This window comes from Pithys albifrons, chromosome 27 (assembly GCF_047495875.1).
Source record: "Pithys albifrons albifrons isolate INPA30051 chromosome 27, PitAlb_v1, whole genome shotgun sequence".
NCBI lineage: Eukaryota > Metazoa > Chordata > Aves > Passeriformes > Thamnophilidae > Pithys > Pithys albifrons.
This window is the reverse complement of record NC_092484.1, coordinates 3,384,950-3,398,017: the sequence shown is the minus strand read 5'-3', so window position 1 is coordinate 3,398,017 and position 13,068 is coordinate 3,384,950. Positions and strand designations below refer to the sequence as shown.

Below are 13,068 nucleotides of genomic sequence, written 5' to 3'. Positions count from 1 at the left end.
AGGCTCAGAGGTGACCTCAGCACTGTCTGGAACTGCCTGAAGGGAAGTTCTGGCCAGCTGGGGGTTGGTCTCTTCTCCCAGGCAGGCACCAGTAGAACAAGAGGGGCTCAAGCTCTGCCAGGGGAAATTGAAGTTGGATCCATCAGAAAGAAATTCTTTCCAGAGAGAGTGCTCAGGGATTGGAATGGGCTGCCCAGAGAGGGGGTGGATTCCCCATCCCTGGAGGTTTTTCAGCTGAGCTTGGCCGTGGCACTGAGTGCCATGATCTGGTAAAGGGACTGGAGTTGGACCAAGGGTTGGACTTGAGGATCTCCGAGGTCTCTTCCAACCCAATCCATTCTAGGATTCTATGATCCTCTGCCAAGCCACAGGAGTTATCCCTGGGTGGGTGTGAGCCCCTCAAGGCTCCTGGTGTGGTTATAACACTTACAATATTCATGATGGCCAGGATGTACTGCTCGATGTCCCTGCGGCCGTGGTAACCCACCATCATCTTGTCAGCCACCACCAGGGTCTCCACGTAGCGCTCGGTGCTCACCGACCTCTTGAGGGGCAGCTGCCCCCGCTGGCTGTGGTTGCCCGAGGGCTTCAGGGGGGAGGGTTTCAGTGTCCTCAGCCACCAGTGCCTCCCCTTCCAGGGCTTCTCATCTGAGGAGGGAGAGAGATGCTCCTGTTGCCCTCCAGAAGGAACTGGGTGGCTCACAGAGGTCTGGGGGTGTAGGGTGAGCTCAGTTTGGGGGAAGAGAAGGTTGTTGTGGGGCTCTGTATGGATCAGTGTGGGCCCAGAAAATGCCTCTCTCCTTCCCTTCCTGCCTCCTCCTCCATCCTGCTGCCCCCTCCTGCCTCCTGCGTTCTCCTGACCCCTCCTGCCTCCTCCTTCCCCTTCCTGCCCCTCCTGCCTCCTCTTACCTCCTCTTGCTTCCTCCTGCCTCCTCCTATCTCCTCCAGCCTCCTCCTTCCCCTTCCTGCCTCCTCCTGCCCCTTCCTGCCTCCTCCTGCCCTCTCCTGCCTCCTCTTGCCCCCTTCTGTCCCCTCCGGCCTCTTCCTGCCCCCTCCTGCCCCCTTCTGCCTTCTCCTGCCTCCTTCTGATCCCTTCTGCCTCCTCTTGCCCCCTCCTGCCCAGGGGGTGTGTGCCAATCCCTGCCCTCCCCTCTGCCCCAGTGTGGATTTAGAGCCTACACAGACATAACCTCAAAACAAAGCCCTTGCAGATCTTTTCCTCTTTCCTTTCCCTGCCAGCACCTGAATTTAGGATTTGCCTTTTCTCTCACAGGAATGGCTGCAGCCTCCAAAGCAGCAGCAGGAGGTTTGTAGGACTTTGCTTCAGGCTTCAAGTGCTGCTGATTTGACACCAGGGATGTCCCACCAGGACCATGAGCTCCAAACCTTTGTCCTGGAGACCACCACAGGGCAGAACTGCTGACGGGAGGGTCCAGCCACCCTCCTGCCCTGCCAAGGGTGCCAGTTGGATCCCCCTCCTCTGCAGAGGGGCCTGGATAGGCTGGAGGGATGGGCTGATTCCAATGGGATGAGGTTTAACAAGGCCAAGTGCAGGTCCTGCCCTTTGGCCACCCCAACCCCTGCAGTGCTCCAGGCTGGGCACAGAGTGGCTGGAGAGCAGCCAGGCAGAGGGACCTGGGGGGACTGAGGGACAGGAAGCTCAACAGGAGCCACCAGTGTGCCCAGGTGGCCAAGAAGGCCAAGGGGATCCTGGCCTGGATCCAAACTAGCGTGGCCAGCAGGCCCAGGGCAGTGACCCTTCCCCTGGACTCTGCCTTGGGGAGGCCACACCTTGAGTGTTGTGTTCAGTTCTGGGCCCCTCAGTTCAGGCAAGAGATTGAGGGGCTGGAGCGGGGCCAGAGAAGAGCAACGAGGCTGGAGAAGGGACTGGAGGTGGCACTGAGTGTCCTCTGAAACACCTCCAGGGACAGAGAATCCACCAGGTCTTGATCCAACCCCACTGGGATCACCAGCCCAGGGCACAGAGTGCCAGAGTGATCCCAGTGGGGTTGGATCAAGGGTTGGACTTGATGAGCTCAGAGGTCTCTTCCAAGCCAAGTGAGAAGAGAAGAGCAACGAGGCTGGAGAAGGGACTGGAGCACAAGTGCTGTGGGGAGAGGCTGAGGGAGCTGGGGGTGTTGAGCCTGGAGAAGAGGAGGCTCAGAGGTGACCTCAGCACTGTCTGGAAGTGCCTGAAGGGAAGTTCTGGCCAGCTGGGGGTTGGTCTCTTCTCCCAGGCACTCAGCAATAGGACAAGGGGGGCTCAAGCTCTGCCAGGGGAAATTGAAGTTGGAGATCAGGTAGAAATTCTTTGCAGAGAGAGTGCTCAGGGATTGGAATGGGCTGCCCAGAGAGGGGGTGGATTCACCATTCCTGGGGGTTTATAAGGTGAGACTGGATGTGGCACTGAGTGCCATGATCTGGTGATCAAAGTGGGGTTGGATCAAGGGTTGGCCTTGATGATCTCAGAGGTCTCTTCCAGCCCAACTGATTCTATGATTCTGTGATTCTGTGCTCTGCTGCTGGGCCATCAAACATCCCCCAGGACTGGGAAGATGAGCAGATCCCAGGCAGCCCCACAGCCTGCCAGCTCCAGCTCCTCCAGCTGACCCCAGGAGCTCAGGGGGTGCTCAGCTCTGTTGGTCAGGCCAAGTCCAGCCTGGGTGGCTTTGCTGGGGCCACTTGCACTGTTGTTGTTCTGAGCTGTGTTTGGCCTGTGGCTCCCCCTGCACAGTCTCTGCTTTCCAGGAAGCAATTAGGAGCAGGCTGAATTTTTTTTCTGGAAGCTGAGGAATGTGGCACAGAGTCAGCAGAAGAGGAGTCTGCTGGCACTTGGTCCCAGCTTTGTGAGCTGGGATGGGAGGAGCTGGGCCAGGGAAGCACAGGGTGTCTCCAGAGATGCTGGTGGCCCTGGGGACACTCAGGGCCTGCTCAGAGCAGGGTGGCAGTGCCATGGTGTCTCCAGATGTTCCACCCCTTCCATCTGTCACTCCTCATCTGGTTAAGTGCCACCACTGAGGCAGTGAATGGATGTCCTGAAGTGACACAGGAACCTACAGGAGCAGCAGGGGACAGCTCTGCTCTGCAGCCACAGCTCACCCATAAAAAGCCATCCAGCCCTTCTGCAGGGATGGCATCTCCTCTCACCCTTGTTGGAGCCAGGGGACATCTGGAAACTGAGGAGTGGCCTCTGTGTGTCTGGAGCATTGTGGGGAGGGCCAGGGATCTCAGCCAGACTTTGGGACACAAACTGACCAGAAGGACACATGGGGAGAGGCCAGGACAGATTTGGGTGAGTCCTCCTGAGAGTCAAAGGTTTGGAAGTGTAGAAATGGGGTAGAAAGTGCAGCTGCAATTCCCTGTGAACATCCCCCAGAGCCCCCTGTGGCCAACCAGGTCCCACATCCCACCCTCCAAAGCCTCTTTCCACATGGTCTCCAAGAGCAGCAGAGTTATCTCAGCATGGACATAACCTGCAGTGACCAAACCCCAAAGACAACTCTGTGCTGAGCAGGCATAAACTGTGATTTCTCAATACACAGTAAATTGGCCAAATTTGGGAGGATTTTTCTTAAACAAAATAAGAGGTGTTTTTTTCTCTTCTCTCTCTTGTTCTATTTCCACATTTCAAAGCCCTGCTGTGAACAGGAGAGTACAAAGGAGACCAGGCCACCAGAAATGCTCAACATGGGACAAAACAAACACAGAAAGGAGGAGATAAATTTGGGGTCTTTGACACCTAGAGCAGTGTGGACCTTCCAAGGCTGCTCTGCTGGCACTTTCCCAGCCTGTTTTGGGGTCTTTGACACCTTGAGCAGTGTGGACCTTCCAAGGTTTCTCTGCTGGGACTTTCCCAGCCTGTTTTGGGGTCTTTGACACCTTGAGCAGTGTGGACCTTCCAAGGTTTCTCTGCTGGCACTTTCCCAGCCTGTTTTGGGGTCTTTGACACCTTGAGCAGTGTGGACCTTCCAAGGTTTCTCTGCTGGGACTTTCCCAGCCTGTTTTGGGGTCTTTCACACCTAGAGCAGTGTGGACCTTCCAAGGCTGCTCTGCTGGCACTTTCCCAGCCTGTTTTGGGGTCTTTCACACCCAGAGCAGTGTGGACCTTCCAAGGCTGCTCTGCTGGGACTTTCCCAGCCTGTTTTGGGGTGGCTTGAGGGGGAGGTGGTGGGGACAGTACCTAGCACGCCGCAGGCTGCGTCCATGTGAGGGTACTGCAGAGAGGACCTCTTGTACACGACGTGGGGGCTGCCCTTGCCCTCACCCCCCGTGCTGATGTTGGCTCCAGGGCTCAGGGGCTCAATGAAATATTCCTCCTCATCTGCCACGATCACCCCGTGCTGCAGAGGGAAAGAGAGGGAAGGGAATGAAAGAGGTGGAGAGGGACAGCTGGGGGGTTGTGGTGGTGGCTTCTCGTGATGAGCTTTGCTGTTAATCAACCCCTGAATTTCTGGGGGCTGACAAATACTGTGGAGAATGTGGAGGGATCAAACCCTGAACTCTGTGAACCTACAGACCAGAGCAAACCCAGGGAGATGGTGCTGCATGCCTTGGGACATCTGTGTTCACTAAAGTCCTCTGGAAATCACAGGCTTTGCTTGCAAAATTATGAATGAGTTGTTTCCTATTCCACCCACTCAGTCTCACTGAGAGCTGCCTGTGGGATCCCAAATTCCATCCACTCAGATTGCAGCCCAGCCCAGGGGGGAGATCTGCCTCCTGTGCTCTGCAGCCTCACCTGAGAGCCTTCCCAGGCAGCTCAGGACCATTCCCACCAGCTGCAGAGAGGTGTAAATACCCAAAGGCTTCTGAGAAACACAGCAAGTCTTTAAAAGGTGAGGTCTGATTCAGAAGGGAGGAAGAGGAACAGAACAGGCCACCCCAGCCCTGGGTACACCTCAGACTGGCCACCTCAGTCAGATGATGGTGTGTCTGCTCCCATATTTGTTGGGCTGGTTTATTCTTTTTTATTCTGGCTGAATCTCAGCTGTGAGCCCAGACTTTGTGAGTGGACCCCTCACGAGACAGTGATGACCACGCAGGAGCAGATTCCATTGGGCTGAGCAGCCAAACCCAGCAGATGCCTGCAGGATCTCTCCTCTGCAGCCTGTCCCATCCTCACAGCAAGCTCTCCTTCTCCCTGGAGGGTCTGAGCCACCTGAAAAGTTTCTGGGAGCACAACATGAGCTCCAGCACTGGAAGGACTCCTGGCACTGAATCCCTCAATAACTCCAGGAAAGGGGGTGTGCCACCAGCTGAGCTTTACCCACAAGTGACCAAGGCACAGAAACACACCTGGCATGGCTCAGGCATGACCCCAAAAGTCCAAGACCCACCTGGCTGTCCTCCCACTCCTTGTGTGAACTGCAGAGACACCCCTGCCCAGCCAACAGCTCAGCACTGGTGGTGCCCTCTGGATGTCCCAGCAATTCAGGACCTCCCTCTGTGCCCAGGGAAGAGGAGCCTTGCTCTGCACTGGGGTGGCCTTATCTGCAATGCTGGGGCAGTTTGGACATCAGACAAAGCCATTGGAGAGTGTCCAAAAGAGGCAATGAAGATGAAGAAGGGCCTGGAGGGGAAGCCACTGAGGGCACTGGGTGTGTTCAGCTGGAGAAGAGGAGACGGAGGGGAGACCTCATTGCAAGGACAATGTCCTGGGAGGGGCAGAGGAGGGGCAGGCCCTGAGCTCTGCTCTGTGGGGACCAGGGACAGGACCCAGGGAATGGCTGGAGCTGTGCCAGGGGGGTTGGGGTAGATCTCAGGAAAAGGGGTGGTGGGCACTGGCCAGGTTCCCCAGGGCACCTTGCAGACCTAGAAATTCCTGAGGGATGTGGGAGCTGGAGGACAGGAGGATGGCCTGGGCCTTGTTAGCCTTTTCACAGCTTTGTGTTGCACACAATGACCCCTTTCCTCCCTCTCTGTGCACAACTCACCCCAAAACCAGCACCTGGGTGTGCCCTTTCAACACCACCACACACAACAAAGCCCCTGTGCAGCACCAGGGAGTCAGGTCTGTGCAAATGAGGGTCCCCCCCTCAACACATGTCAGCAGGAACCTGACCCTGGACTCCTCAGCACCTGGGGACCCTCTCCTGGCCCTGCCTGTCCTCCAGAGGGGATGATTCCATGAGTGGATCAGCCAACCCTGATTCCAGGAGTGGATCAGCCAATCCTGAATCCAGGAGTGGACCAGCCAACCCTGATTCCATGAGTGGACGAGCCAATCCTGATTCCATGAGTGGATCAGCCAACCCTGATTCCAGGAGTGGATCAGCCAACCCTGATTCCATGACTGGATCAGCCAACCCTGATTCCATGAGTGGACCAGCCACCCCTGATTCCAAGAGTGGACGAGCCAATCCTGATTCCAGGAGTGGATCAGCCAACCCTGATTCCAGGAGTGGATCAGCCAACTCTCATTCCATGAGTGGATCAGCCAACCCTGATTCCAGGAGTGGATCAGCCAACCCTGATTCCAGGAGTGGATCAGCCAACTCTGATTCCATGAGAGGACCAGCCAACCCTGATTGCACAACTGGATCAGCCAACCCTGATTCCATGAGAGGACCAGCCAACCCTGATTGCACAACTGGATCAGCCAACCCTGATTCCAGGAGTGGATTAGCCAACCCTGATTCCAGGAGTGGATCAGCCAACCCTGATTGCACAGGTGGACCAGCCAACCCTGATTCCAGGAGTGGATCAGCCAACTCTCATTCCATGACTGGATCAGCCAACCCTGATTCCATGAGAGAACCAGCCAACCCTGACTCCAGGAGTGGACCAGCCAATCCTGATTCCATGAGAGGACCAGCCAATCCTGACTCCAGGAGTGGATCAGCCAACTCTGATTCCATGAGAGGACCAGCCAATCCTGATTCCATGAGAGGACCAGCCAACCCTGATTCCAGGAGTGGATCAGCTGTTACTGATCAACCAGAGCTCTGCCAAAGGTCTCCTCTGTTGCAAGCACAGCCCCCACTCTGCCAGCTACAAACATTCCAGGCTCCTCTTGGCCAAATTCCTGACCCACCGTCCTCACTGACCCAGAAGGCTCCTCCCCCATCCTCTCTGCTCTCCATAACTCTTGGGGGCAGAAGGACAGAGTTCAGGAAAAGGAGAGGCTGTTGGATGACCCTCCATCACTCTTTGTGTCTCTTTGGCTGCATTTTCCTCCAGACAGCCCTTGGTATCTCTCCAGACCTAAACAGCCTGTGGACTGACTCATCCCAGTTCCAAGGGCTGCTGGGCCATTGCTTGCCCTGGACTTGCTGCCCTCAGAGGTGGGAAGGCAGATGTGATGTCAGACCCCAGCTCCAGCTCCCCCTCCAGAGCCTTGGAGAACACCAGGAAATTGTCTGGGACCTGAGCAGAGTTCCCACATCTAAACCAAGGGCTGACCAGGGAACCAGGAGTTTATGCAGCTCTGAGTTTTGGCTGTGAGAGGAAACATTAAACTCTCTGATATAATGAGTCAGATTCTCACTTCTGTTAATAACCCACAGCACTGTTCTGGCAGGGAAATTTAGCAATAAATCAAAGGTGAATTCATTCCCATTTGGAAGCTCTTCCCCACTGCCAGAATACTGGGAAAAGATGGGGCTGGAGCCTAAATCTGAGTCTGGCCTGCAGAGTCTTTTCCCCTCCAAGGGAACCATCAGCCTTGGGATTCACTGACAGGGTATGTTTGCTCCATCCCTCCATCTGGCAGGTCATGAAATATGCTTTGGGAGCCAGAAATAGCAGAAAATCCCAGGAAAATAGGGATGGAAGTCCTTAGTCTATTCCCAGTGCTGGAAAAGCTAAGGAATCACACCTGGAGGATTTTTGGGAGGCATCTGTCTGGCCTGTTCTTAAAGATCTTCAGTGATCTTGCACTCTCCACACAACCCAGTCCAGAGCTCAGCTGTCCTTTCCACTGATGTCACCATTAAGCTTTCCTTGATGGTATTTAGGACCATGATGTCTATTATGAGCTGTTAGGAATTGGAAAATCAGCTCTTCCCACTCTCCTCCTTCCAGCAGCCTTGCTGGTTTTGAGGAATGTTGTTCTTTTTCATACAGAATTACTTTGGTTTTTCCCCCAGAAGTCATAATTTTTGTCTCCTGAACTCCAGCCTGGGAACCCCAGGAATGGATCTGCAGTTGGGAGGATCTCAGTGCACTTTAGACATTCCAGTGGGGCTGTGAAACCCCCTCCCTCCTGCACCTCTCCCTCACCAACACACACAAAGCATTCCTGCTGCTGCTGTTGGAAGGGGAGGGGAGGGCTCTGCAGGGTCTGCAGCCTGGATTATCCCACACCAACTAAAATCAGTGGAAAAGTGCCCACTGGCTGTGGCAGGAAACAGGCTACAAGTGGGACACGGATGAGGAACCCCTGGAGATGTGATGAGGGATGTTGTCCTCACCCACCACCACCTTCCTTGGGAAACATTCCTGCTTGACCCCAATCCCAAACCTTTCTCACCACGTGGAGACCCACCTGCTGGGACACAAATCTGGTGGCAAAGATCAAAAAGGCTTCAACCAGCTGCAGTTGGTGTTGTTGGCCAATGTCCCAGTTCAGCAGGTGGGACCAGTTTATCCCTGTGTGGGTGTGACCAAAGCTGGGCATTCTAAACCCTCTGGGCCAGTGCCCAGGAACTGTTCCCAATGGCCCATTGGCAGCAGCTGCCCAGGGCACAGCTGAGCCCTCAGGCTGGGAGCTGGCTGGGAAAGAAGCCTGGCAGAGGAGCTGGGAGAACTGCCCTGCAGGGAGTCCTTGGCACCTCCACACCCACCTGAGGGCTCAGCTCTGCCCAGGGGCCAGCAACGATTCCAAAATCCCCCCTGACTGCCAGAGTCAGATCCCCCAGTGTGGAACTCCCTGCCCTGGGGGAGGCACTGGGGGCTCCCACCTGCACCAGAGGGGATGGAATCTTGGGGGTTTTGGGATTTGGAGAACCACTCATTGGATCCAGAGGAGGAGCAGACCCTGGACAGGAGGAGCCACCACTCTGCCCAGACTGTGCCATCATCTGCACCAACAGGTTTGTCCCTTCCTTTTCCTTTGGCCTCGGGGGAACCACGTGGGGCTCAGAACAGGGGCCACCAAACCCCCCCTGTGTTTGTGCCCCAGGGGGTGGGTGGCACTGCTGGGGTTGGGGGTTAAACCCAATTTCTCTTTGTGCCATTGCATTGATTGTAATATTGTCATTAAATTGTAACTCTGACCTATAATCTCTTTTGTGTTGGGTTCGTTTCTCCTGCCAGTTCACCTTCAAACCAGCCCAGCCAACCACAGAGACTCACCAGCCCATTGCAGTTGCTGATGGCCACCTTGGAGCTCAGGTACTGGTCCTGCAGGTGCCCGGCGTAGTGACAGTCCTCGTGGAAGTCGTGCTGCCAGTCCATGCCATCCCGCTTCCAGTACTCCACAGTGAAGTGCTCCGCCAGCAGGTTGGAGTGCAGGGTGAGGTTGAGGAGGAACTGGGTCCTGTGGGCAGAGACCTTGTAGAAGACCTGCTGCTCGGGGGGCTCGTAGGGCAGGGTGCCCAGGCTGCGCCGCGGGCGCCGCTTCAGCTGCCGCCGCATGTCGAAGGTGAGGAAGTCCCCGTTTTGGTCCACTTGGATGGGGAAGGCGATCTCATAGTGATCCAGGCTGGAGAGGAACTCCTCTGGGCAGGGGAAGAAAGACAGAGGAGTGACATTGTGCAAAGAAAGTCTGAGCCAAACACCCAGAGACCTGTGCCCAAGCACAGCCACAGCCAGAGCCAGCACGGGGTGCAGGGACAGGGGCACGGCACAAGGGGGCTGCTGTGCCCAGGCTGCAGGATCACAGAATCCTAGAATGGATTGGGTTGGAAAAGACCTCTGAGATCATCAAGGCCAACCCTTGGTCCAACTCCAGTCCCTTTACCAGATCATGGCACTCAGTGCCACGGCCAAGCTCAGTTGAAAAACCTCCAGGGATGGGGAATCCACCCCCTCTCTGGGCAGCCCATTCCAATCCCTCAGCACTCTTTTTGGAAAGAAGTTTTTCCTGATCTCCAACTTCAATTTCCCCTGGCAGAGCTTGAGCCCCCCTTGTCCTATTGCTGAGTGCCTGGGAGAAGAGACCAACCCCCACCTGGCCAGAACTTCCCTTCACTCAGGGGGTGGCCAAGCAAGGCCTGTCACAGGCAGAGTTCTGGAAACATCCACACCCAAATCTGCAACTCAGCACTGCAGAGGAGCCCCAGTCAGTGCCCTCTGAAGGTGCTTCAGTGGCTTGTGCATCCAACAGCCAGGGAAACCAGGGCAGAAAAGTGTTCTGAAGGGATCAGAGAATCAGCTGGGTTGGAAGAGACCTCCGAGATCATCAAATAAAACCCTTGATCCAACCCCACTGGGATCACCAGCCCAGTGGGGTTGGATCAAGATGTGGTGGATTCTCACTCAGTGCCACCTCCAGGGACAGAGAATCCACCCATTCCAATCCCTGAGCACTCTCTCTGCAAAGAATTTCTTTCTGATCTCCAACTTCAATTTCCCCTGGCAGAGCTTGAGCCCCCCTTGTCCTATTGCTGGGTGCCTGGGAGAAGAGACCAACCCCCAGCTGGCCAGAACTTCCCTTCAGGCAGTTCCAGACAGTGCTGAGGTCACCTCTGAGCCTCCTCTTCTCCAGGCTCAACACCCCCAGCTCCCTCAGCCTCTCCCCACAGCACTTGTGCTCCAGTCCCTTCTCCAGCCTCGTTGCTCTTCTCTTCTCACTTGGCTTGGAAGAGACCTCTGAGCTCATCGAGTCCAACCCTTGATCCAACCCCACTGGGATCACTCTGGCACTCCGTGCCCTGGGCTGCTGATCCCAGTGGGGTTGGATCAAGACCTGGTGGATTCTCTGTCCCTGGAGGTGTTTCAGAGGACACTCAGTGCCACCTCCAGTCCCTTCTCCAGCCTCGTTGCTCTTCTCTGGCCCCGCTCCAGCCCCTCAATCTCTTGCCTCAACTGAGGGGCCCAGAACTGAACACAACACTCAAGGTGTGGCCTCCCCAAGGCAGAGTCCAGGGGAAGGGTCACTGCCCTGGGCCTGCTGGCCACGCTAGTTTGGATCCAGGCCAGGATCCCCTTGGCCTTCTTGGCCACCTGGGCACACTCTTGGCTCCTGTTGAGCTTCCTGTCCCTCAGTCCCCCCAGGTCCCTCTGCCTGGCTGCTCTCTTGGGGTGGTCCCAAAGCCCTGCAGCCCACAGAGCCTTGGCATTATCAACAGGCCTTGATCTTATGGAGTGCTCTTTTCTTCCTCTGCAGGTGATGGGAAGAAACAGATTGGCCCAAGGGGCCCTTCAGGACACCCAAATTGTGGCTTTGGCCTTGGACTGTCCCCCATTCCTCCATCCCCACTGGGCAGAGGGTTGTGCTGTCCCACTCTGGGGTTTGGGGGGTTATTTTAACTGGATTGTTTCAGTAACAAACCCAGCAATGAGATCTCCTCAAAATGAGACACAACAAGCCTTGGGGTGACAACGTCTCAGAAGAGTCTCACTGAGTGACTGTGGGTTCCTCAGGACATCTCCAGCTGCCACATGGACCTGCTAACCCTGACAGCTCCCACAACAACAGCACCACCCCAGCCTCAGTGCAGGAGGTACTGGGCATCCTCCTAAGGGGCACAGAGCCACAGTCCTTGCAATGCCATCCCTGATATCAAAACAACAAAGAGGGTAACCAGAATTCCCAGCTGGAAAAGAAGTCAGACATTCTGAATTCCCAGCCAGGTCTCTCTCTGGGACACCATCCTGCCTTCCCAGCTTACTGGATGCTCTTTATCACATCAGCCTGGCTTAGCACCTTCTCTTGGGGCACTTGAGCTTTCAGCCTGTCTTGCAGCACTCAGGAAATGTGCTCTGCAAGGCCACTGACCTGTCAAATCCCTCCTTTTCCGAGGAAAATGGCCCAGGGGGTTGGATCTGAGCTGTCTCTCACAGCCCTCAGCACCTCAGCAGGGGATGTCAAACACCATGTGCTGGACAGGACAGCTCCTCCATCACACTGTTCTTCTCAACCCCTCAGGCCTGGAGGTTGTGAATGTCCTAAACCCTCAGATTTGCCTTCTGTTCACTCTGGATGAGTCTTGCTGTGCTTTCTGCATCCTGTTTGGAGCAAACAGGAGGGGCCTGGCTGCTCCAGGGTGGCTGCCTCTCTCCTGGCTCCACAGCATGGACCTTCAAAGCCTTCCCAGCCATCAGAAACTTGGACTCCAAAGTCCATTCTGACCACTGGAAAGTTCCCTTTTCCTCTGGTGTGTTTTCCAGTGTGGGAGCCTCACGGAGTGGTTTCCTTGGCCACCAGCAATGGGACAGTCCTTCCCACCAGCTGGGTTTGGGGTCAGCTCCCATCCCTCCAAACCATGAGCACTTCTGGCACCTCTCCCTTGCCTTGATAAGCCAGAAATAATTAGCAGTTTTTTAACATCCTGTGCTTCAGCTTCTCCTGCATCCCCCTGTGATGAGCCTGGGCAAACAAGGGTGACTATTTGCACTTCAGCAATGACTTCAGGCTTGGAAAAATTTGCTGTGGGAAGTGTCTTGTTTTTCTTTTTCCCTCTCTGCAGCCCATGTGGGCTTGAAAAATAGTGAATCAGAAGGAGGTTTGTACATGTTGTGGCTACAAATGTCCTGGGAGCTTGGGCTGGAGTCTCTGATCCTGACCTGAAAGCAAGTCCAGGAGGAAAAAATGTCCCCAGGCTGAGGGTGAGGTTGTGTGTGAGAACCTGGCTGGGTTGTAGTGTTGGACACTGTGCATCTTCTCAGGGATGTCACTCTGGAAACTGAGGCACAGGAAGAGCCCCCAGACAGTGCCCTGGGTCACAGGAATGTTTTAGGAAGTGATGCTTTAGGGTGGGAATGCCAAAAATGTTAAAAATAATCATAGAATGGAATGATGGAATGGTTTGTGTTGGGTGGGACCTTAAAGCCCATCCAGTTCCACCCTCTGCCATGGGGAAGGACACCTCCCACTGTCCCAGGTTGCTCCAAGCCCTGTCCAACCTGGCCTTGGACACTCGCAGGGATGGGGCAGCCACAGCTGCTCTGCCCAACCTGTGCCAG

At 55.5% G+C, this 13,068-nt stretch overlaps 1 protein-coding gene across 1 annotated transcript in view; it reads right to left on the bottom strand.

Moving 5' to 3' along the window:
* Positions 1 to 13,068, bottom strand: part of ADAMTS10 (ADAM metallopeptidase with thrombospondin type 1 motif 10) — a 93,097-nt gene that overhangs the window by 48,377 nt on the left and 31,652 nt on the right. The window contains exons 3-5 of the mRNA XM_071578194.1: positions 9,295 to 9,659; positions 4,181 to 4,340; positions 431 to 648 (exon numbers count right to left, since the gene is read on the bottom strand). Coding sequence (XP_071434295.1) covers positions 431 to 648; positions 4,181 to 4,340; positions 9,295 to 9,659 — 743 coding nt within the window. The remainder of the gene's footprint in view (positions 1 to 430; positions 649 to 4,180; positions 4,341 to 9,294; positions 9,660 to 13,068) is intronic.